General features: G+C 43.2%; 2 protein-coding genes across 10 annotated transcripts in view; one reads left to right on the top strand and one right to left on the bottom strand.

Annotated features, from left to right (window-relative positions):
• The window catches only part of LOC114875894 (lachesin-like), a 195,859-nt gene that overhangs the window by 117,148 nt on the left and 53,501 nt on the right, over positions 1-25,210 (top strand). For 6 of the 8 annotated variants that reach the window (XR_003789314.2, XR_003789308.2, XR_003789307.2 and 3 more), the window contains one exon: positions 20,892-20,998. Coding sequence is in view for 1 of the 8 variants with exons in the window: in XM_029186716.2 (XP_029042549.1) it covers positions 20,892-20,998 (107 nt within the window). In the remaining 7 variants the exon portion in view is untranslated. Of the gene's footprint in view, positions 1-18,721; positions 18,805-19,288; positions 19,376-20,891; positions 20,999-25,210 lie in introns of those variants that run through there. The other 2 variants (XR_003789313.2, XR_003789312.2) reach the window with 2 other exon arrangements.
• Positions 14,495-19,281, bottom strand: LOC114875895 (alpha-(1,3)-fucosyltransferase C-like). Of its 2 annotated transcripts, none has more exons than XM_029186719.2 (4): positions 18,958-19,281; positions 17,441-18,064; positions 15,801-16,089; positions 14,495-15,395 (listed from the first exon to the last, which is right to left on the bottom strand). In XM_029186719.2, exons 2-4 carry the CDS (start codon positions 18,000-18,002, stop codon positions 15,041-15,043), a joined length of 1,206 nt encoding a protein of 401 aa, XP_029042552.2. In that variant the 5' UTR covers positions 18,003-18,064; positions 18,958-19,281; the 3' UTR covers positions 14,495-15,040. The 2 variants fall into 2 exon arrangements, with proteins under 2 accessions (XP_029042552.2, XP_029042551.2); XM_029186718.2 differs by lacking the exon at positions 18,958-19,281 and adding an exon at positions 18,277-18,381.

The raw sequence follows: 25,210 nt of genomic DNA, 5'->3' as shown, positions 1-25,210 counted from the left end.
GATTGAATTTTATTTTCAAAAGTGGGTCGTATGAATGCCAATCGTGTTCGTGTTAGAAACTAAAAAAAAAAAAGAAGAAGATAAAAGAAAAAAGAGGTAGCAGTCGTGGCACGTTTGCTTTGCTCGACGCGTCGCAGGAACGAAAGTTCGAGGAATGGAAATGTTCGGTCTCCGAGGCGAGCTTTAACGCGGACTACTTCCGTTCCCGTTCTGAATCGGCTTGCAACTTTTAATGAAATATCTGTCGAGCATAGCTCGCGTCGGTACGTTAAGTGGTCGACCCGTTAGAAAATCGGGAAAATGAGCATCGACCATGGGGAATCCTTTTTGATCCTGCTGGTACGCGTGGCCCGGAATTTATGTACACGCGTGCAAGCGACCAGATAAAACTGTTATTGCGCCGTGCGCGGACCTGTACGTTCGGCAATCGATCGAACACCGCTTTAATTTCGGCCGGCGAATTTTCGATTCCGCGCTACCGATCCGCCGAAAAAGAGCAAGCGACGCAGGAACTTTGATATTCAAATCACTGACGCTGGCCTCGTCAGAAAGGAATATGCAATTGCATGGAATTTCATGAGCGCGAAGCCTCGATCATGCGAGCCTCCCATTCCTCGGAGTCTTTTGTAAATTTTCTTTTAACCCTTTCAATTTGAACGGCAAGTTGAAATGGCAAAAAAAAGGACTATGAATATATTTATCCCTCTACTCCTTTTCCGATAGACGTCGCGTTAATTAAGGACATTGCAATCAAGCGGATAGTTGATTTCAAATCATCAATTCGTAGGTTTCATGTTCCTATCCCGTCGCGGATTTGCCGCGTTCGAATAACCCGTATCGATTTATCAGTCATACGATTCGCCATAGGAAATTCGGCCAATGACAATCGAGCCGTGGGTTGCGTCTTGTGCATCGGTTTCCTTTCCAAACAAGGAACACCATCTCGAGGAATCTCTCGATCATCTTCTCGTCTATTTTCGGTACGCTTCGTACTAGCATTGTGCCCGTCTTCAGACACGAATTAGGATCGGGCATAACGGCGGTCTCCGATAATCCCGGACAAAAATGGCAGCCTTGAATCGATGGGATTGCTAAAACGCGGTAGCACGGTTATTACGTGTATTCACGAGAACGAGACGTAATCGTGTGCATTTTCTCCTGGCCACGAGATCGTTTTATGGACTCCAATCGGAAGGCTCGGATATAGCGCGTGTATCGATGAAAATTTTCTATAGAAATGGGTTTCTGAAAACCTGAGTAATATGGGACATCTGAATAAAACTCTACAAACACCACCGCCATATTTTCAGTGGCTGAAACTCGCAGGATCTAATCTCGAATGGACAGTTTGACGACAGGAATGTTTCACAAATATCCCTTGGAACCTGTTATTTATTTTACACGCGATTATCCCTGGGACGGACAGTCCCTTAAGGTGGTGAAATATTTCTTCAAGGTCTATGCCTTATTAACGCCTCGAACACCCCGGGGATCATCCATGATCGCCGCCATAAATTTAATACAATCCAATATCCGAGAGGTAAAAAAAAGGAAAATCGATAAAAATTCCAAATAACAGCGATATTCTTTTAATTTCGTGATTCATTTTAACCGAGGTGTTTAAAGTGTCAGGAATCGATTGACGTACAATTCGCGCAAGTCCTCGTCATTTCGGGATTGAATCTTTACGCTCGCGCAGCTCCATTCTTCCCGTAATTCCAACGAATCCTTCCCTCGTTGGAAAAGGATTCTCGTCCTCCCTTTGCCTAGCGATAACGTCGTCGAGCCTATCGAGACGGTGCTCCATTCAACGCAGCTGTTACATGCTCCTTGGGAAGAAGTACGACTGACAGGGTAACGATGTATGTGTACACACGGACGGAGTATATCCTGAGAAGAAGACAAGCAACCATGGGGAGCAGATGGTTCTGCCATTGACGTCCACCTGTCTGCAGGATCGCTCGTTACCTTCATTCTCGTCGTTGTCTCTTCTCGTTGCGTTGCCATCTTTATTGCCCGGGCTTTATTTAAAAATACGCGGACCATCTAGCCACGCGGTCGTTGAATGCGCTAAAGTAATTCCAAGGAAATTGAACGGCAACGCGAAAATGCGCCGCGTGAGTGAACATGGTCTCTAGATGAAAATTCGTTGTACGAAACGACGTCTTTCGTCGTTTTTTCTTTTTTCTTTTTTTTTTTGATCTTACCGTTTGCTCGAGAATTCTGCACGGAAAGGTGTACTATGGGAAAAGTGTGGTTTTATGGAGTAATTCAGAGACTGGGAATAGACAAGAATGTTTGCGAGGGTGTTTGAGGGTTTTCGGTGGGAAGGAAGATCGGTTGGAGGGATCGAGTGTCTGAGAATCGTTGGGATAGATGTTGGTTGAATTTAAGGAAGAGCACAAAAGTATTTGAGAAAAGAAAATTTATTTTCAAGAAGGCAAGAATACATTAAAATCTTTCTTCGAAGGGCGAAAGTTATAACAGCTGACTTGTAAAACGGTGAATAGATTATTCGTAAAGCGGAAAGTCGATGATTAATTGCTTGTCTTTCAAACTTTTACCCATTCAAATATTTGGAAAGTATTTGGAATTTTTCCTCAAGTTATGTCATTAAAGCATACTCGCTCCCTAATGTGTTTTCAGTTTTTTAATGGAAAAGTTGAACGTGCAACGCGGGTCAATAGGAACGAATCTAATTCCGTTTTACGATAACGTCAATATTTGCCAAGCATTTCGACAAACGATCGTCGGCAATAATTAATTGCAGCATACGAATGCAAATCCATGAATTATACGTTCGCGTATCGCGCTGCTCATATTGTTATTTCCGTTGATGTGGCTGCAGCGAAATTAAATTTCACCACGGAAACGGTAATCCTTGCTCGCATAAAGGTTCGTCCGTTTCGTTGCACCCGAAATTACTTTTTTACTTTTCGCGAACAAATCGTCAAACGGTCCGAAAAATAATTGGAAAAAAAAAAATGAATGGAATCATACCGGGTAGAGAATCAGCTTTCACAAATATTCAAGGTATTCGTCGAAATTTGTACGCATTTCAATTTCCTGTATATTTCTATTTTACATGTATCCATAATACAATCATTTTCTAAATTCGTCACTTTACGTAAACACATACACATTTTCTTCTTACGTACTCCATGTTGCTTAATTTCGAGATAGCAAAGAGGAGGGCTAACAGAAATTGGAACAAGCTTCGCGTACACGCGTGCATGTGTATTTCTTAAGGCGATTTCGAAAGCCATTTCATTTGTGCTCTAGATCTGGGCGCAATATTCTCGTAAGTGGTACACGCGCAAGAAAAGCTAGAATGCACCTGAGGGAAGTGGTCGATTCCGAGATAACTGTTCGATATCGGTGAATCCTATCAAACGACCCGATCGAATCGCAATGAAAACGATTCGCGTATTAATTAGTTTAATACCGACGGTTATGTTGTTCCGTGACTGAAACCGGATGCACTCAAATTGTAAAGAATAGTAATTACTTTTAATGATAATTGAGTCTTCCGTTCGGATAAGCATCGTGAGATATTTTATAGCAACTTTGTTTGATAAATTGCGATCTTACCGTGTGGAGCATCAAATATTTTCTACGAAACTACAAATAGCAACGTAGGATCGTGAGATCTGGCTAAAAGATAGGGCGACTGGTCGCAAAGTCGAGGAACAGACGTTCGTTCCCAGGGAACCGTCTGGGATACCGAAAATAGTAAGCAGAAAGGTGGTCGAAGAAAATAGGACGATCTCGTATATTCCCGTTGCAAGTAGAGTAGCCGGGGGTAGTTGAAGGAAGAAGGCTGCCCGATGGGCGCGAACGTTTGTCCGAAATATGAGGGGGTGCGCGCAGGGAGCAGCCGGTATTCCCACTCTAATTCAAGTAATGGAGTTTGAAACACGTAGAGAAACTCTGTGTTGGCCCGTCTACGCTCGCATTCCTCTGCCCTCTTCATCTTGAAACGAGCGTTTACCTCGCTCCGCCGGTTTCCTACCGGACCTCTTGTTTCTACGAATCCTCGCACGAGCTTCGCCAATGTCGTTCCCCTTTCCGGAAGCTTGTCCTAGGAGGAAGTACAAGGTAGCGAGCTTCAATTTCTCACCGGATGTTTGCTGCTCCAGCACCGGTTATGCTCGTGTGCGCGATGCACACAGTCTTCTTGCTAACTGAGACGAAAGTTGGTGGAAACTTTGGATATAAAAACGTACAGAGAATCGGTAGAAATTCTTTATTAACCCTTTCGCTGCCAGGGTGGTCCCATTGAATCGGGACCTTATTTTAATATATTTCACAGTTCTTTGCCATTATAAAATTTTTAATATGAAATTTATGGCACACTGGTGCAAGTTTAAAAATTCCCGTGGCAGCGAAAGGGTTGAACTTAATTAAACGGTCTTTGAAACGCGTCGATGAATGAGAGAAACGATTCGACAGTCGCAGCTCGTCTTTCGAAAACGTAGTTTCGTTAAAGCCCGTGGAAACTGCGGTTCGAGGAGGGAACAAAACGGTCGCAGTAGGAAAGGGAAACATTGTAAATCCGATTTTCGGCGAAAAGTGGGTAGCGGTAGTGGCTCCTTTCGAAGTCGACGAACCATGGCCCGAGAGCGGGAACAACATAGGAGAGCGAAGAGGCGATCGTGTGAATAGTTTCGGACGCGATTCATCATCGAGTAGCGAGCAATAGTCTCGATTCTCGTTACTTGCGTCACGTAGAAACACAATCCTCTTGTTCCCTTCGTCTGGCCGGATGTGCTTGACTACGTGCTCGCTAGTAAAGTACATTCGAGGTGAGAAGAACCGAATGCATTCAACCTCGATCGTCTATCGAGTTCTTTGTGCACGCTTCTCGAAATTATGTCGGATCCCGTAGTTACGTACAACGCTTTCCCGGCCCTTTTCAACTGGTAAGAGAGTTTTCTCAAGACTTGAAAAGCGGTAAATAGCTTTTCTGAAAGAATGTGCTGGGAAAGTCGAGTACTTAGCGCCGCGTGTGTACAGCTTTAGGTACCGGGATCCGATTTTCAAATGATATTGAAGCGGGAAGGATTATTGGAAATCATTCGCGTCGAAGGGGCATTGGAATTGAAAAATATATTTTTCAATATATTCGTAATTGCGAGAAAGGCTCTTGTTTCTAAAAGATACCGAGCTTTGACCAGAAGGATCGCATCGTGATTTGATTACGAGGATCCGATTTTTAAATGATATCGACGCGGAAAAGATTATTGGAAATCATTCTTGTCAAAGGGGTGAAAACAATCCTCTAAGTTGAAATTGAAAAATATATTTTTCAATACCGATCGTAGTCGCGAAAAAGGCTCCTGTTTCTGAAAGATTCCGAGCTTTGACCAGAAAGATCGCATCGTGATTTGATTAAACGACTCATAAATCGTAATCGACGGACGGTGATTCTCGGTGGAGGTCGATCCGGCGGAAAATTTCGTTCCCGGAGCCGCATGAAACTTCCATCGATGCAATTCAGCCGGCGGGATCTCGGAAGTTTCAGCGATTACATCCCAGATTGAAATTCTATTTGGGAAACCGGTGTACGACCGGTTGCAGTGCAAACACCAGAGGAGGAGAGTCCAGCCGTCTGCGTCTCCTCTTCTCCTGTACATCGTTGTCCTCTCCTGTCCGCTCAAATACGGCCGTTTTCTCTGGGAAATAAAGCTTGCCCCGAGAGTTTTATCGCGTGTTTACTTGATCGTAATTGCTATATCAACCGGGGACCGACGAAAAATCGTTGCACGCTCGCGAACCGCGGTAACGAGTTTACCTGGAGGCCGCGCAAGAATAACGCGCGCTTTTCTTCTTTTCCCTTTTTCCAAACTCTGTCGAAACATTTTTTCTCCCTCCGGCCGAACGGTTCGCTGTTTCCCTTTGGAGATGCGCACGCGATAAACAAACAACGCCCGACGAAACAGCGCCATTCGAAAGATTAATTTTTTAACCTTTTTCCAACGGGTTTTGTGCGTTCGCGTCAACAGAATTCGGGATAAAGACGTGTCCCTATAAAATCGATAGGCGTCCCTTCTGGCGCAGGCGGGAAACAAAAAAAAAAATCCTGCAATTTTTCCGACCCACCGTTTACTCGTGTCGATGGATTTGAGAATTTCACAGCTGCGAGAAAACGCTTTTCCGTAACTAAGGTAAATATCAATGTTTATCGAAATACCGGGGTTGTAATCAATTTTCGTACGGTAGAATCGATTTTCCATCTTTTTGCCGCATGAAAATTCTAATCCCAAGCGAAGGTTGAATTCCCAATTTCACTTAGACGAATGAGACTCCACGCGTGCATAATGTTAAATTTAAAGATGCTTCATCCACAAAGGGTTAATTCAAAAGTCGAAGATAATACCCCGTCCCGGAAGTTGAGGAATATTTTTATGGAAGAAGACAGCCCATATTTATACCCGTCCTAGAAGAGTTTGGAACGAGCAACGGTTTCCTAGTCCCGTATTGGTTTAATGCTCCATAAATCGTGGTCTAAAGTGTCGGTCCGGTACATATACACACGCACACACACAGATCCGGTGTTCTATATTCCACGAATGCTTCAGCTCAGGGAAACGCGTATCTATACAGCATACCACGAACCAGGAGAACCACAACACGGTCGCCTGTTCGCAAAAAGTAACTCGATTTTGCGCTAGACTGTGCAGCTGCGATGGCGGTCTACGTGGAAACAGCTGCATTTAGGTATTCGAAAAGATGTCCAAGTTGGCGTATTACACGTTCCGCGTCGTTTCCCTGCTTGATAACGTTAAATGATCCATCTTCCGTGTACGCACACACGGCTGAGCAAAGTTTGTTCAGTCACGTAGCGATATAGACGGCGAGAAATTGACGTATTCCCGTGTCTATAACTAGATGGATGGTCGTACACGTAGACGGCTGGTGCGCGCGTGTCGCCAACTACCCGCACGTGCTACGTGTAATATTTATGTGTTCAGGTGTGTATGTGGTTACGCGCGTACATCGCAGCCCGCGTAATTAATCCTGCGTGAGACTATTCGGATCGGTCCTACTAATTATCCACTTCTCGCGCGACCACATCGCTCGTGCACGCGTCACGATACCGAGCCTGTCGTCGACGATCCCCGTATCCTGGACACCAGATATTCTGATCTGAAAATTTCATGAAAACATTCTCCTCGGGAAACTGTTCGATCTCTATCGGATATCTTTTTCTTTATTATCCGAGAGGTTCGATCGGTCGTAACTGTCGCGTCGCAACTATGTCCTCGGAGCATCTACTAGAAGAGAGGAATGGATTCTCGGTTAAATCGTCCGATTCAAACTTTATAGCTGGTCTTAAAGGTGCAGGATTGATGGCACGAGCAGACTGATTCAAAGCTCGTCAGAGTAAAGACTACGTGTTCGTAGTCTGTTAGAAGCGTTTAACCGTGCAATCCTCTTTATCCCTCGCGTTCCCTCTTTCCATTCATTGTTTCGTTTGCAAATTGCATAGAGCAAGAAACGTAAGGGAATTTTGTTTATCGTAAACTCGATGCCGATGGTTTGTTTTGTTTGGCCAGCTTGGTCATAGCGAAAGGGGTGAACCCGTGTTCCCATTGAACCGGCACGTTTCTTCTTCGATTCGTCGAAGCTGCATCTGAGAGCAAACAGATTCCTCTTGCGACATCGATACCGCCACATCCCTTATCCTCTGCAAATAGAAACAACGTCTCACCCTCCGTCATTCCTGAACGCAAACGTCTTGGAAGTTACAACAAGGCTCGCCCTTTAACCCGGGGAGGAAAGACGATTTCTATAAAAATATGCACGCGTTTCGATAAGGGTGTGTATGCGTCTAACATTTGAAAACGTTAGCTAAGACGCACCCCTAACCGTTGCACGTGGACCATGTGCTGTCTTACGGGGATGCGACAGAGGCAAGTCTGGAAAGGGACGATAAAGGGGGCAGAGACTCGACTTTGTGCTCCACCGACCCGTGTAACGTCCGGGCAGCCTCCTCTATCTGTACTTTACAATCGAGCCTTTTATTGAAATCTCGCCGGTTCCCTATATAAACTCAAACAGACATTTTTATCCGCCGGATAAATTTCCCTGCTACTCGATCTGACCGAAAGAAAGCGTCCCCCCATTTTCTTTCTACCCACCCTCTTCCGTATGGCGCGGTGGTTAGAGGCTCGAGGACGAATTATTGGCAAGATATGAAAGGAGCCGAGTTATTGCCGATAGCAAGAGAGCATACGTTTGAAAGTAGCATTGTGACGGCAATTTATGCGGCTACTTACCTTGCGTTCCTTGCCAGCTTCCGGTCCCTCCATATGCCGCTCGTTCGGTTACGTTTTATGCCCTTTGAAGATATCAAGGGAAAGGTATATTTGTAAAATGGGACGAAGTTGAAGATAGGTAAATTAATTTGAAAAGCGACACTTTCGACACGGAGAACGCGTTCCAGTTTTATACTGGGTGCACTCGTAAGGGTGCTCGATGGGTGAGGCTTATTAATAGCGACATCCATCTTGGGATACGTGTTGGATAGATGGGTGAATGGATGAATGGACGTGTTACTAAGATCGAATCACGTGTTCTACAGGCTTGCTGTATTACGTGCCATCAAGATCGCTTCTGAATAGTTGATTTTCATTTAAACATCGTACAACCGCGTTTTATCCAATAATCTGTCGTTAAATCCGCGCGTCCGCGTCGGGAACGGAATCCATATCGTGGTTGGGATTCCTTTAAAAATAAATAATGCCGTCAGACGTCGCGTTGGTCGAGGGTGCCGATATGTCCGGAAGAATTATCGTCGGCCTGGATCGATCGCAGAGATGTCAACGACTTTGGGCCAACGTATTGGCTAAAGTGTCTTCTATCTGTTCCAGCTGCAACCGGCGCGATCCGCAGACGCCTCGCGTCGTCGTCGTCTCGAAAGCTTTTGCTACCGGCAATTTCCAGAGTGCGAGCGTAGACTTTCCGCGAACAGCTTACTGTCACTCTTCCTTTCCATCCTATCCTTTCTTGTAACAACGCCCGATCCCTTTCAGTCCATTATTCGACTTACTTTCCCCCTCGAACGACACGAATCGCTGGAACCATGCCTGATCGCATTGGTCGTTGAAGTCCCTGAAAATCCCGGGGACACCCCTCGCAGACGCGTGTGCAGCGTTATAAATATCAATTTTCCCTCGCGGATATTCGACGCGCTAGGCGCGTTCGTGAAATTTCAACTGCGTACCATCGCGATATCACTCGCCATCTTTACGTGGATAGGTTCGATAACTGCTCGCCTCGAGGATCGCGATATTAGAAAAATATATTCACGAATTCTCCCTGTGTCATGGTTCGTGGTTAGATCATTAGCAGGAGCATCGAAATTGTATTTGCCTAATTAGAACATTGGGGGAGTTTTGATCGTTGCACTAATAGTCATCGAAACACGAATGCAGCGGTTCAAGGAGTTCCCTAATGACGAGGATTCATCAACGCCTTGGCATGCCGTAAAGAGACTCTTAAACGTACAAAGCGAGAGTTGCAGCACGCTCGAAAGCTCGTTCTCGTAAAGGAAAACAAATGTCTTTGGATTTCTGCTAGCCTTTGTCACGGACTTTCATCCAGAAGGTTAAGGTCATAAGCGATAAATAGAGGGGGTGAGAGAGGGTTGGGTGAAAATGGGTGGAGGCTGTGAAAGCAACGGTGCTCGAATCGTGCCGGATGGATATAAAAAGAAATTACTGGCCTCTCAGACGCACTTGGACCCACCCGATGCTTTCCTCCCTTCTCTTCTCTTCCCTTAACCCTCCTCCCATTATATCCGCACTCTCTGCTCTCTTTTATCTTCCTTTTTTCTTCTTCTTCTTCTTCGCGCTGCCGTTTCACCAGCTCGTTCCCCCGATTTCCCAGCTCCACGCCCGTAACCTGATTTACAGATGTCCCTTGCAGCTACCTCCACCCCTTCGACTTCTTTGCAGAAAAGGGAAGTTCACGAAACAGTTTGCCAAAGGAATTCTGAGCTCACCGGGAATAATAATTATCCACGATTCGTGGGCGTGTTTCCTGGACGGTCTGAGGTTACGATCGACGATGATCTTGAAGCACCAGAACGTTAAACGCGCTGCTACCATTAACCCCTTTCGTTACCGACAATGGCTAAACCATCGCCAGATACTGTGGTTAACTATGGCTCACATTTCCAGGTAAAATGAATCGTTCCATTAATTCGTAGAATATTACGTTTCACGCCGAACAGCATGAATTTTATTATCCGACTTGATTAAACCCTCGATAAGTCTATCAGCATTTTCAACCTTTACAACCCCTTTTTGCATACTTCGATTGTGTCGAACGCCTATCTTTCACCCTGCGCCCTAAATTCAAACTAACACTATCGAAGGAAAGAACAACTGCTCCAAGGTGTACCTTGCTACTATATTGTTTCAACTCGACCCAGTATTAAGACATCGTTATCGCCACGAGCGAAGCACGACCACCCTTAGATTCATCATTCTTCGGCTATATCGTGCAAAGTGGTAGTAAAGCTCGCCCCTGGGATTAAGCTATCGTTTCGCCGACGGCTCCATTTTCCTTCTTTTTCTTTTTTTTAAGATCTTTTAATACCCGTAGACACGCCCACGCGTGTCGGTATCACGCTTTCTAGCCGGTGCTTCCGATCGTTCGTCCCGTAAAATCGATCATCGGCGTTAATTAGCGAAATAAAGTGATCAACGCGTCAGCTGCCTTAATCAGCTCGATGATGGTAGCCAACGAGAAATAAGAGCCGATCGCGTACAACCGTAACGATACCTCGATGGGCGGATCGATGGGAATCGAAGCAACGTTACGGTGTCCCTTTTCTATCGGCGCGTGCAACAGCCAGTTAATAGAATTGATTGGAGCCGCGCGAGAGGATATCTCTGGCAATTAATCAAATTATTAAGCCGTGCACGCGGCGCGTCGAACAGAATGTGTTGTTCCGCAAATATCGCCGCGAGTTTCGACGAGGAGGGCGTAAACGCTTGATAAAGGGGAATAGACAAAACTCTATCGTAATTAGATAACGAGCATCATCGACATCCGTTTGCTTTCTTCCTGCCTCTTCTATCATATCATTTTTTTCTAATTTAATTCCTCTGACATTCTAATTTCCTCCTGCATAGCCGATATGTATAAGCAGATTCTATTTCAACTCGTTTCTCTTCGCTATTACCTAACAGACTTAACGATTCCTTCTGCAGACAGTAATCTTAAATACCGTACAATGGTGCAGCTGCCGTGAAACGGCTTTTAAATAGAAATAAGTGTTGGAACCGTGTTGTTGTAACGAGCATAGAGCGCCATGAGGCTGTCGTAGATATTTCTCGAATTGCGTCGACGGCCAATTTTAAACGAACGAACCCATCCATTGACGGATTGATTGCAATCCTGAATTTTTCACTAATTACCAAGCTCACCCGTTCGCACGAATGGCCAGGATATTCGACTAAAAATGTCTCTAATTGATATTTTGTTCGCAAACAAGTTAATTTTCGTCCCCTGTCCATTATTTTACACTAATTGACGTATCGAGTAATTTGCCGGGGGTCGCGCGAAATTATCGATCCGTTTCCATACGTCATGCAATCAAGTAGAAAAAATTTGTTTATCCACCGACAATGTTACAAACACGATCGATGAATCAGCGTAACAGAATAAAATGATACGAATACAATCTCACTTTTTATTTTCCATCAGTCGAGATCTCTCTATAGGTTTTCCTCTGTCTTTTTTTTTATTTTCGATATTTTTTGACAGTTGGGAAATAGATACGTATAACATTGAAATTCGAACGAAACGATACACAAAGACCCGTCGAAATTTTCAGTACTCCCTTTTTCTCTCCGTTCTTTCTCCACGGTTTCGAGTAATAAGCGTTACAATCACACCCCGGGTGTCGATAACACGCGTCACATTTCCAATATTCCATCCCTGTTCGTGACCATTCCGCATGGTAATAATTAATGTCGCGTTTGTTAATTTCCGTTATAAATACCGAGACGAACTGTGTTACACGGTGCACATGTATGGACCCAGGTAATGCTGAGTGCAGTTTCGAGTTACGCGAGGTAATGAGCGGGGTTACGAAGGATCCGTCACCGAGAAACACCGATATCCAGTTACTTTATAATGAACAAACACAGCGGTTCGTTGCAATTTGCACGGTTCGATACCTGCGCGATTACTTATTTGATCGTTTTCAACACCATCTTTCTCTGTCTAAATGTTTATTCAACGTTGGCAAACGAGCAAACAGGATTATTAGTATTGTTTGCCGTTGCATCTTTGTCTGTTATTCGTCTTCAATTTTAGCAAATAATCTTCTAAATATGTGTATTTTTTAAATTGCAAAATATCGAGCCTTTGAAAGTTCCAGCTTTCAATTCAAAAATAATAAAGAGAGATAAATTTATTTCGAATTGAAAATGATAGAACAAAAACCGTGTGTCATGAAATTATTTATTTCATTTCGATCAGTCAGTAACAATCGTTAATCAATAGAATTATTTGCAAGCAACAGTGCTTTGGTTTTTGTACCGAATGAATAGCACGAGCGATATGCATCAGAATTTTTCAATTATTTTTCGATATTTGTTGCGTTACGAAACAAACGCGTCAAGTGGTATTTCTGAATACAATGCTTACCTTTGTCTTCCATTTTGATTAACCTATGAACGTATTGTTAATACTCTTCGCGTTTTTCAATGGTAATAAAACTGTCGCTCTCTATTATCGCGTACAATCTCGGCTAGTTAAAAGTATCCAAACATCTATGCATGGTACTTCAAAAGAGAGATACTTCAACGAATTGGGAATAAAACCATTGTGCGATAAGTGAATGAAAGAAAAAAGATTACGTAAAGTAATAACGATTTTTAGATACACGAGCTTATCAGTTTTATTTGTTCGATACGGTTCTGTCGACAGATTCTTCTAGAAAATAATGTTTGCATTAATTCGAAGAAACACAAATGATAAATCTTGATAAATCTCTTCCTCTATGTTACAAAAAAATCACTGTAGCATTGTGTATAATATATCTCGATTCATCGTTCTTTGAGATGAAGTTCTTTCGGTAAGGAGTTTTCGAATGCTTCTCTAATTGATCGACAGAGGAACGGTTGTTTGCGAAGGATGCCATAAATGGAGCGAATTATGCGAAACTCGTGGAACTGTTGCTCGAACGATTCGCGTACAATTCTAGAAACGGACTTGTCGAAGCGTTGCGTAATAGTAAGTTCCCTGTTAAGCAACTCGAACGCGATTACAAAACGGGCCTTTTCAAACGAGCGAACGATCATCGAAGTAATTGTGTTCGTTGCGGCGGGAATCTGTTTGAAACCGAATGTCGTTGTTTACGAGGCGAGTTACCCCGGGAAAGATACGGGACATCGTTACGAACGGCGACTAGAAGTTTTCCACCGAATTGTACGAGTTTTCAATTAACGAGCAAGATCGCTCGGTACGAAGCTCCTCCGCCTTAGTCGCGTTTCTTTTTGTTCAAAGCAGCTATTGTTCTTTCCACTACCTCGAAAGCTTCCATGCACTCCATTATTATCCTTGCTTCTTTATTACACCTTTAAATCACTCTAATACAATTGGAGGTAAAAGATTACGGTGAAATTGATGATGTAAGGAGAAATGTTGCCGTAGATAGTCTAGTTTCGAAACGCGGAGTCTTCGATCCTGTGCGTCGCCGACTCTCCGGACGGATCGTTCGTTGCAAATAACGAAGGATTTAGATTGTCCTAGATCGATATCTGAAATTTCATTCTTAAAATGACCAGCTGTTGCGTGTCGCGTTGTCTTCTACAAATGCCCCGTAGTAATACACGTTGCTTGACTTTAATTGTCACGACCTAGAAATTACGAAACACGGTTCGCTCTACCGCCTTGAAAAACGCGTCACGCTTTTGACTACCTTTACAGGGTCAGCCTAAAGCAAACGGTATTATTTATACATAGATTTTATATTTGTCATGTGACTCATCATTGTGAGTCATTATGATATAATCCTGGTGACTCAACGATTTTAAAACTGATTCGTTTCAGTATCTTCTTTCTGTACAATGTGACTAAAGTTTTGCGAAAGTATCTTCCAAGAATTCTTAATTTCGAAACGTTAATTCTTCGTTTAAGATTTGATGAATCTTAACGCGAATGCGATTAAAATGATTGATTTTTATGCATTCTGACGACAGTCATCCTTTTAATGGTTTTATTATCTTTTTTATCATGCGACGTTCAAGTTTGGACCTTGCGCTTTATTTAATCCCTGTCAATCGTTGAGGAATTAGTTTTGCTAAACATATGCTCGATAAGTGGCTTGAAACGTTCTTTTATGTACATTGGTCTTTTTTTTCAAGGTGACCCAGAGATTCGTTATCATTATTTGTCAACTCGTTCAAACTTTGATGAGTGAAATAACAAAGTAAATTTGGACGGAGAGTGGAAAATTTAACGACCAAACTTGTACAGAAATAACTTTATTTAAAAATTGAAAAATACTATTTCCATCTACATATGTACATTATGAACAAATCACACACGTCGCGGTGCTGAAAATCAAACGTAGTTTCAATAATTTATTCGACAGCTACTCGATTTTCTAAAATTGTATCGACTAACGCGTCTCTAAAGCAAAATGAGAATCATGTTCGATCTGTCGTTCGAAGCCTCGTTTCAGTTCATTGACAATTCATGTTCCACTTCTTTTTTATACGGCTTTCACTCGCGTGACAAGGAAACATTCGACATCAATCTTTTCCGGTACTATTTGGGTGAAAAGTAAAAAGACAGTATAATAAATAAACAGATATTTTCCCATTTTCTTAACTCGAATAAATTTTTACATAGCAACTTCTTTATTTATAATGAATGAGTCAGACAGTAGGAAAATATCGTTAAGCGTACGATAAGGAATCTATGTCAGCCTCGAACGACACTCCGTTTTACATAAAAATCTAAACATACGTAATCTATGCAACACGTAATATTTGACAAAATACGCGCTCCATCAGTCTTGATGTTTCAACGTGTTACCGGACACGTAGTTCTGGGAAAGTAGAAAATTTTGCAACGGACATCTGGACCGACTATACCAATCTGACAGCGGTTTATACATCCGTGCTTCTCGTTTTTCGTGCAAAACTTTGCACAAATTACATGCCGCGTGACGAGCACCTCCGTCGATCGCGTAATGTCTCTTCCATTCGAAGTATCTACTGTATTCGAGCGGATTGATGATTAGCCTCTTTAAATAACGGGCCAGATCCTTTGGTGTGTCGAAATCGAAGACGTTTATGTAAGAGCGAGGCGGTGCGAAGTGGCTGTAATTGACGCCTCCGTACACGATCGGCACCACATTGTGGCTGGGAACAAAAGGGAAACGAGAAATGAATTAACCTTCTTAATTTCAACCATCAAGACGGGTCACGGTCGAAACTCCTTTCACGAATAACCAACGGAGATTCGAACGCGACATAAAGGGTTAATAATCGTAGGAAGCTACTTTTCTAACGAGATAAACACGCCAAATCCAACAATAAAAAAGGAGGTGGAGGGAACAAAAGCGAGGAGATAGCTGGGAGGGAATGGTTCGCAACACGAGCACGTGTCGAAACAATTGCGGAGGGTCGGTACGCGTTCAGGCCTCGTTTTCAATTCTCGAAATGAGCCCCGCCAGTCGATTGTCATTCGAAATCGGTCTGGAAATTGCCCCCTGCGACTGACAATTTCATCGTTGAAATCCTACCCATCGTGGTCATTGTTTTTACCTGAGGGCATTGTACAGCTTCTCGGTTACGTAATCCTCGCAGAGGGAGTTCTCGAAGGACAGGTAGAAAAAGTAGCCAGGTTCCGCGACCTCCGCGAAACAATCCTCGCTATAAGGACAATACATGCTCCCGCATTTCCCATATACGTCCACGGCTATGTGCTTGGACAGCTCTTGCACGTAGTCCTGACGACCGCTCTTCGCCTCGCAGTTGCTCACCAGCCATATTATCGGTCTTCTTTTCCTTTCGATCGAGCCTGATAACGACCACTTCTTCCGATCGCTCTCGTCTGTTCAAAAGGAATCGGAAACTTTAAGACACGGATTTCGGACTGAATTCACGATTCGTATCTGGTAAAGAATTACCAAGCGAAAGCTTACGTATCAGTGTCACAATTATACGTGACACCGGATGTCAAAATGTTAATTAACGAACGTGAACGTACGCGTCTGTCATAATTAACCATTTCAACTGGACCGATTGAAAGATGAATAAATAGAGGATAAATGACTTCAAGTATAATTTTAACGATACTATAACTTGGTAAATAAATAAATTTCCGAACGAATCGACGCGTTCGAATCGACAGCGAGACGTAACGGAGTCGTTGAAGCGGACGGACGTGAAAATAGGTCGTTTACAGGGACAGTTAATGAAGTTAATAAATTCATCAGCGAAGCTTTAATTATCGCATTTCCATGAACGGTCTGCTTGCGTAACGCAATTACGCAAAAAGATTCTCGCAACCAGTTAGTCGACAATTTTCTAGCATTCATATTTTACAAGGGGGAGAAAAAAGATAAAAGAAACATTCTTTGATAAATTTCTGAAATGCTTCGTAACAAGTACGCGGTAATCTGCGAAATCGATGGAAACCTTTTTATCACGTGTTCGATAATCCATCGTTGATCACGATTAGGTATTTAATGACCGCGATTGCACTTGTCAAAACATCCCACATCCAATGCTAATTACATATTTCTGTGCGCTGTAAATCGGATTACGATATCGTGTTTCGAATTCCGAATTCTCTGACCTTGTTCCGCGATACTTTTCATGTTTAACTATTGCAACGGTCACTGAACAAATTAATGAAGTAAACGGGAGGTCATGGATCATGCATTCCAAAGAGCGGAAATCACGTAGCGGATACAAGGTGGACCTTTTTCTCGCATGCAAATGAAAGAGAAACGAGGAAAAATAAACTACAACTTCTTGAATAACCGATGCCCGGAGAATCTCGATGAGGCAAGTAGATGAATCCAAGGATTCAGAAATCGAATCGAAGATTTGGTGATTCTTGGAATCGTAAAATGAACCAGTCACTAAATAGAAGAACGGAAAGGTCAAAATCCCAAGAATCGTAGAACTACTCGGCTGGCTTAAAGATCTTTCATCTTCCAAAGAATTACCTTCCCCTTCTACCGAACAAGAACCGCTTAGGAAACGTATTCAACGTTCCTTTCGGTACCACAAGGATCTTGTGCAACTGGTTAAATCGTGATTACGATGAAATCATATCCCATTGAGAAATGTCTTTTCCATCGATTCTTTTTCAAGCAACTTTCAACGCTACAGATTCTCTTAGAATATTCGTTCAGGCTCGAAACTTTAGAACAATACAATAATTGAAATCTTACCTGGGCGATTGTAAAACGTTCTCCAGGTAACGTCCCGACTAGGAGCCACGATTTCCTTAGTATTCATCTCCCTGACGATTCCATACGTCCACACAATATCGCTGTCCAATCTGTACGTCATAGTCAGATTAAAATAATCCTCCAAAAACTCGCTAATGAGCGGTCTATTAGCCGGACTCTCCAGGTTCACGAAAACGTAAAACTGCTTCGCGTTCCTGCTCGTCGGCAGATCGGTCAGATCGAGTTCGTTGCTATGAAACAGAACTGCGTCGAAATCGGTCAGATTCGCGTAATTTCTGTCGTGTGTAGCGTAACAATCGTTCACCGGGCACTCGATGAAAATATCGCCTTTCCCAAGGTAGAACGTTTCGTCTCCGAACATCGTGTTCCAGAATAGAATCTTCTTGGTTGTGTTGGTGACACGTGAATCGCCTGACATTATCCTTCGAAGACGCAGGATGTCGTAGATCCTGCAGTTGAAATAGAAGGACAGGAAGTAGAGGGAGAAGATGAAGGTCGAGAGAACGATCAGGCTGGATTTGCTGAGGATCCATGATTTCATATCGATCCTCTTTGACCTTCCTTCCCGATTCTTATCCCTCGTCGAGATTTCCTTCCAAATTGCTGCAACCAATATGGGTTTCGTTCAGGAGAGGAAGGATTCGTTGAAACCGATGCGATCGTTTAAGGATAAAAATTCACGAATCTTTCGAAATATGAAAATCACGTTCGTTGGATAGAAGGGTGAGGAATTAGCGCGAGCGCAAAGGGTTAAAGCGAGGATCACAATGAAAGAGTTAAGTTCCGACCATTCGAAGATCGAAGCACGTGGCTACCTTTTGATCCGTCTCGTTGAAACATGGCGAATTTCGTTTGTTGTCAATCGAACACGATCACGGTTCAAAGAACACTGTAATCAGTTATTAGCGTTTCCTTTCGTATTGGGAAAAAAACGTCACCTGTTCAAAATAATCGTCGACAGCAAGTGAACGTCTGTTAAGATAACGAGGTAATTCGGCGAGCAAATAGTAGACGATAAAGAATGTTGTCTCGAACGAAAATATTATCCTACATAGTATAATCGATTCGCAGAAGGCGCTTTCGAGCGATAAATGTTTAATTTCGATGAATTATTCAATATCCTGCATCTATACTACATGAATTCTCTAGTGAATTCAAATGTTATTTCACTGAATTCAAAGTCACTATCGCGGTTCGATTGCGCAAAATAGAAAACTTCACCGCACCGATGTCAACGATATTCTCCGTTAATTAGTAGACCAAGGAGATCTAATAAACGCATCGACTACGCGGGAACAAGTTATCATCGAATATTAAGAATCAAGAGACTTTCACTTCCGAAGGTTCGAAAAAGTTGCGAAAACAAGGCAACTCGTGAAATCCGCGTAGTCATCCGGCGACCATAAATTTCGTTACTTTTATCCTCCTCGATATCAATTTTTACCGTCGTAGTCGGTTATAAAATAACGCGGTAAAACGTGTGATCGATGGTTCACCTTCGTTACGTCACAGGTGGAATCCGAATGTGGGACACAGATGTCCGATGAAGGAATTTGTCGAAATCCGGTCACAGTTCACTCTCTGAAACGTCGTCTCGTAAATTCTCCTATCCATGCTCGATGTCCTTTAACCCTTCTCTCGTTTTACCAACAAGTTCCACCCGTTATTCGAAGCTTCTTCTTTCCTTTATCTCGACGAAACGAGGAAAGATCGATGAATCGCGACGAGTAAAATGTTGATATTAATGGAAAACGGAAAGCGGAAACGCGGTAGCAGGAGTCGCGCGACGACCAGACCGGCAGATCCAACAGTTGTAAGCGAACTGAACAAAACGCAACCTATACACGCTGTCATGACTAAACTAGGTTCGAGGGAGCAATCGGTTTCTTCGGTGGGGGGAGGTTCTGTCCATCGGTAAGGTGTTTAAAACATTGCCTCGTTTTTTATGTTAATTAACTCGTTGATGACCGATCGGTGTAACCTTGCCGTTTTGTAGCTGATAAGGCTACGGAACTTAAAGTTACGAATACTTCTTCGTTTCGAAAGTAGCGCATTTCATTTTTCTATCGAGCAGTGTCAAAAATGTCATTCGAAACGTTTCAATTGTTTCTCAACCTACGGAGAAGAAAAGGGAAATACACGCGTAGCACAACAGAGGCGCGGGAGTGGAATTGAAACGCTTGGCGGATCACGGAGGTCACTGGAAATATATCTCGTCGTCCCATTCACGCACCTGTTTCGTTTCCTCCCACACACGGTTTCTCTTATTCGTTTAGAAAACCAGCCGTCCTAGTTTGCAACTCGGTGGAACTTTATTGAGAAGGATTTTTCGCATCGCTCGTTCGAAATCACGGTTCGCGTCTACCGTGTGAAAAGGAAACATATTATATTCAAGCAGGAAGAAGGAAGAAAAATTTCGGGCGCAATTTTATCATACGCGAAACGAAGATAACGTAGAAACAGGAGGCGCGCGTTGAAAAGTAGTGGAAGGATCGATAGGACGAATGGAGACGTACAGATTTTATCGACAGATCGTCGACGAAATTGAAACTCATAGAGGGCGAGAAAGCACGATTAAGTGGTATTCGTGGAGGAAATGGAACGACTTAGCTCGCGTATAACTTCGCTCCTTATATCACTCAATCGTAAAAGTTGGCTCTTTATAATCGCGGTCGAAGGAGCCCGGATGTTCCTATCGCGACCGACGAACAGAGAAAGAGAATTACGTGCGCTCGATGCCGTGATTTACGAAAGGAACTTCTGCCGGTTAGACGCGGCCAACCGAACCGACTTACCGTTTTAATGGTCGCCTGCTCGAGATTCACTTCGGTCAATCAAACACGTGCCGTTTAAACTGACGGTACGAGTCATAGCCAGAAGGAAAAACATGTTTCAGCTTTTCAATTGCGACGTGATTTATCAAAGATTTATATGTATTGAAATAATGCGATATGCAATTGCGATTGAAAGTAATCGCGATGCGCTTTAACCCTTTAGCTACAGCGCACAAGCAGCTCTAGATTCTCAGGATTTATCGCGAGATATTGATACACAACTTTCCCAGTCGGTATTCCTCCTCTTTCTGCGTACACTTCCGTCGAACGTGGCGTTGAAATGGAATCGACGACTTCTCTATTCCACTCGAACGATCAGCCAACTGCCCTCTCGGTTCACCCTTGACCGATCCTGAAACTTTCCCAAAGGACTTCTTGACTGGTGTGACTCGCGGTCACCCTCTTCCTTTTCCTTTTCCTCTTCCTTTTCCTCTTCTTTCGAAGATTCTTCTTCGCCCGATGTATGTACCTATCTACTTCAATTTTTCACGCCAGATACACCGTCTCCCCTCTCTCGTACGTCGCGTTAAATCAATATCACAGTCGATCGAAAAAGAAGAATTCCAATCTAATATTTTCTAATTTCTTTGTTGCAGCTCTCTCTGATCAACCGATGTTTGCCGAGCCAATACCGAATGTCACGGTGCCGTTGGGGAGAGACGTCAGCTTACCCTGCGTCGTCGAGAACCTCGGTAATTTCAAGGTAATTAATTTATTTCATTTATTCCTCCTACAAAACAAACGCTTCGTTTTAACCCTTTCCACTCGTATGTCGCCATATAGTCGCTAATTTTATTATTATACATATATTTACATTAGTATTTACATAAAATAAAATAAATAAATAAATAAAAGAAATTCCGAGTTGATCGGTAGCCTTCTCAAATATAAATACGGGTGCAAAGGGTTAATCATTCGTTATGATTTAAAAGCGCAGACACCTCTAAAGGTACTTTGTCATTTATTTCCGCGAAAAAGATCGTAAAACGTAACGCATGGTCGACGTTACTCTACCATTTACGTTCGACGAGCGTGCATAGCTGAACGAAAATAGAGCAGCAAAAGCGAAACAGGAAGCAGGAAGCGTGTGGATACTGCGTTCCTCTCGTTCTTCGACCGATTCTCTCCTTCAATTACCTCGATTGCATAGAACCGACGTTATTAGCATCGCCGCTAGACTTCCTACTTGGCGTGCCGGTAATTTCCCTCTGTTCTTTCTCAAACTGGCCCGCAATCTGTACGGTCCACCGAGAGAAAGATTCCCCGACGTTATCTCGGTCTGACCCCTAGTCTTTCTCTACTGGCGTATCGTAAACCACTGTTATGCAACCGGTATCGGAAACGCATCAGTTGTCCCAGGATGCTGCGCTTCGGGCTGCAACCTGCCGGTAGGTAAATCGACGTTACAAGCTACTTGGAGCGAAACGAATACGCGAAGATGAAAAATTGAACGGAATCTTGCGAAAAATTATGCATCTTTATCGCTTGGATACTTGTTCTCCAGACTCGCGATATACCGATAATTTGATAATTTCATGTCGATAAATTGTAGATTGAAATCCGTCGAATTGAAAGCCGCGGTCTGACGGTGAAACGTGAGAAAGGTTGGTAAATATTTGCGGTATCAGGCAGGTATAAAGGGATTCGGGGAATTTTTATTTGCATTTAATTTGATCGGACAACGAGCCGAGGTTCATCAGGACAGCCTGCGCTAGATTAACGTTTCACTGGGTTTCGAATAAATCAAAGGCTGACCGATCGTAAATCAATCGCAGCTAATTTACCGTCACTATTATTACCTCGTCGCTATAATAAATTTCGGCTATCGAGCTGCTTTTTTCTATCGACTCCTCGTCAAACTCACCCTTCCGTATTCAAAATTCAGAACATATTTATTATATTAAATATGCACCATGCAAAATCGTTAGAAAACACTGGGATCTTCTTCCCTCTGAATGATCCCTCATGGAAAATCAAATCCGTTTCCTTATTGAGCATATTAAACCCCGTCTCAAAGGTTCTAATCTCTTTGAAATTCACGCAAGATGGGACAGAGGAAGAGATAACTTTCCGGGTTCACGTTGTCGTCCAGGAACTCGCGGTTCTCCCAGAGTAATTGGCTCCGACTAATAAGCGCCTTCGAGCGTGCTGGAGCGTCTTCTGGTCCGCGTGCACTCGGGTGCACGTGCGTGGAGGACATGCAGAGGGAAACACGGCGGAAGTTTGAACCAGTCTGGAACACGTGCCGTTTCCATTTACCTTGCACCGGTGCTCGATCGCACGGCCAGCCACGTAATTGCGCGAAATTCTTGACGATAACGGGACTATCCAGACCGTGTTCCCAGCTGGACTCAGCCTACTGTACGATTTTCTTGCGATTCTCCCTTTTTATCAGCGAACGATCAGTCGAGATCGTTTTATACACCGTTGATTTACTTTGGAACGCGTCTTATCCGGAGATTATAGGAAATACGAGGCACGACTGGCAATGAAACTTCGCTAACACTGCTCATTTGCGTAATTACAAGACTTTAAGGTGTAATTTTCAAACGTAAGTACACGATGAAATGTCACGAATCAAAGAAGAACGATAAAGTTTGAAATTTGATGCTCGACGATAGCCGGGGGTAATGTTAACATTCATTATAACGCCGAACGTATTCTCTGGGAAGCCGCGAGGGGGTTGGTGTTGCGGAGTCACAGAAGAATTTTAATAATTCGGTTGATCCAGTTTCATGGAAGACGAGGCGAGCATTACAATGCCGCGACAATAAACTGTAAACCCGTCCACGTTTATAACTTCGTCCATTATTCCAGAGAATCATAAAGATGTTTGCGCACGGCTACGCTCGGGGAATAAACTCGAGACTTTTTCTTTATCGAAGACGATACACTTGGGATGTAGTAGTTGATCCTGTTCTAAGAAAACGAGTAGGTTTCTTATCCTGGGCGTTCTAATAATTTGTGTCGATTTTATTTGGAAAATCTTTAAAATTTTTCTTTAGAGGGAAATCGAGTTTTCTCTCTGTTCTTTAAGTTGATAGTTGGAGCTTTGATCAGATTTCATGCGTAAATTCCTACGATTCGTCGATACGATGCTGTTACATCGCAACCCTTTAATCTCCTCGACTAAATATCAGTCGAGGAAATCGCATTAAATCACGATTTTACCTCGTTCGAAGCACCGCGAGCAACGTATTTAACGACCATCGAACCGTCCATCCGCGTTCCCTTCAAACTCCCATTACTCGTTCCATCGGTGCTCTTCGATCAAAGGTAAAAAGAAAACATATTTCCCCGTGGTTTCATCAGATTTTTTTATCCGTATCGTTGTACGAGCCGCTGATGCGAGCATACCTTCGAATCACCATCCATGATACGCATTACAGGGTCTTCAAAAGGGTTTCCATTCGAACGTGTTCGATTTGTTACTGGAATAACAATAAAAAAGTACACAGCTCTGTTAACGCTTTTAACATTTCGTTTCCATTTCACGGGATTTCAAGTTTTCTCCTAAAATTTCATTTACCGAGATCCAACGGGATCGCTTCTTTCCCTTCTCACTTTTATCTTCTTACCAAGTGAAAGAACCCATAGGAGTTTATCAATTTTCCGGGATTTAATTATACCGGGAAGCCGAAAAAAATCACACGGTGGAACTCTTTCGTTTGACCGGGTCGGATGAATTCCGACGGTTCGTTTGCAAAATGGCCAAGGGACCAGGGCTCGGGGGAGGTTGTGCGGTAGTTTGGTAAATTGGAAAAATTACGCACGATATGTATGGATTCGGAGGTTAGATTGCGAGCAGAGCCATGGAGGCTGCAATATCTCGGACAGTCTGAAATTACAGCGTCCTGCAATTGGAATACGATACCGAGAGCTGTGTTTCCTTCATTGGTCATGGGTCTTTGTCGTTTAAACCACGATTCATCCTTTTAAATCGCGAAGCTATCCTAGCGCAGCAATTACTTTGAAAAATCTAAGTAAATTTGTCACGGTACGGTATCACGGCAAAGTTAACAGCAGGTTCGTGCCGTTTTTCCGCTTTTCCGGGACAAAAGAACGAAACGTTGAAGCGGGAAATGACTTTGAACGTTCATCATTCGCGGGACGTGGTGACGCGCGACGTGAAAGCTGCTCTGGCAGCCACTTCCGGCAGCAAAAGTTGAGCAGGCACGCTCGAGTGCTCTCGGTAATTACCTAATTAGGAAACGAATTTAATAATTAATTTGCTAACCTGATTACACGGAGTGCGTCAACCGTCGGCGCCAGCATCGCTATGGACGATCTGCGCGAAAGCACGGAATTATTTTTAATTACCGCGCCGATAAATCGTCGAGTTTACTCCGTGCTCGAGATCCGGCTGATTGCGGGCGATTTTCATCGAAATTTATTCTTACCGTTAGAAAATATCGGATAAAACACCGCCTGATAATGTCAGCCGATTAATATGAAACTTTGCCACTGTTAATGTGCCACTAGACTTTCGACCCATCGTCAGCCAATAACATAAAATAAATTTTCCGCTTGTTTCCTCGCTAGCTTTGGAATTTCTGAAAAAAGTGCTGAGGGCTTGAAATTATTCTTCCTACTATTTTACAGGGAAAAGTAAATGAATAATTTGGTTTGGTAGGCAGAGGGGAAAGGTGTGTTCGTAAAATGGGCCAGCTGTCAGCGGTCGTTTTGGTCGTAAAAATGGCACTGCCACTTATAAGCTAAACACCGTAGAGAAATATAAAAGCAACCTTGTGGGAAATCAAGCTTAGCCTAATGACTGTTCCGGCAAACGTCGGGAATATTTTTGCAAAGTTGATTAAAACTGGTAACCCTTTTGCTCGATCCTAAACGTGATGGCGTCATTTGAATTGCACAAGTCCAACATTTCTCTACCTTTTTATCATTGCGTTCCGTTTCC

The sequence above is a fragment of the Osmia bicornis genome, chromosome 13, assembly GCF_907164935.1.
Source record: "Osmia bicornis bicornis chromosome 13, iOsmBic2.1, whole genome shotgun sequence".
Taxonomy (NCBI): Eukaryota; Metazoa; Arthropoda; class Insecta; order Hymenoptera; family Megachilidae; genus Osmia; species Osmia bicornis.
The sequence above is the reverse complement of the archived record's forward strand: the minus strand, read 5'-3'. Positions and strand labels throughout refer to the sequence as shown.

What these genes read in the sequence shown, in the direction of transcription:
- LOC114875895 (XM_029186718.2), bottom strand. Translation starts at nt 18,301, where the DNA reads ATGTTTCAACGAGACGGATCAAAAG. An exon ending in AACGTTTTACAATCGCCCAG is followed by an intron (nt 16,090 to 17,440) that starts GTAAGATTTCAA and finishes CCTTTTGAACAG; the next exon opens with ACGAGAGCGATCGGAAGAAG. An exon ending in AAGCTGTACAATGCCCTCAG is followed by an intron (nt 15,396 to 15,800) that starts GTAAAAACAATG and finishes TTTTGTTCCCAG; the next exon opens with CCACAATGTGGTGCCGATCG.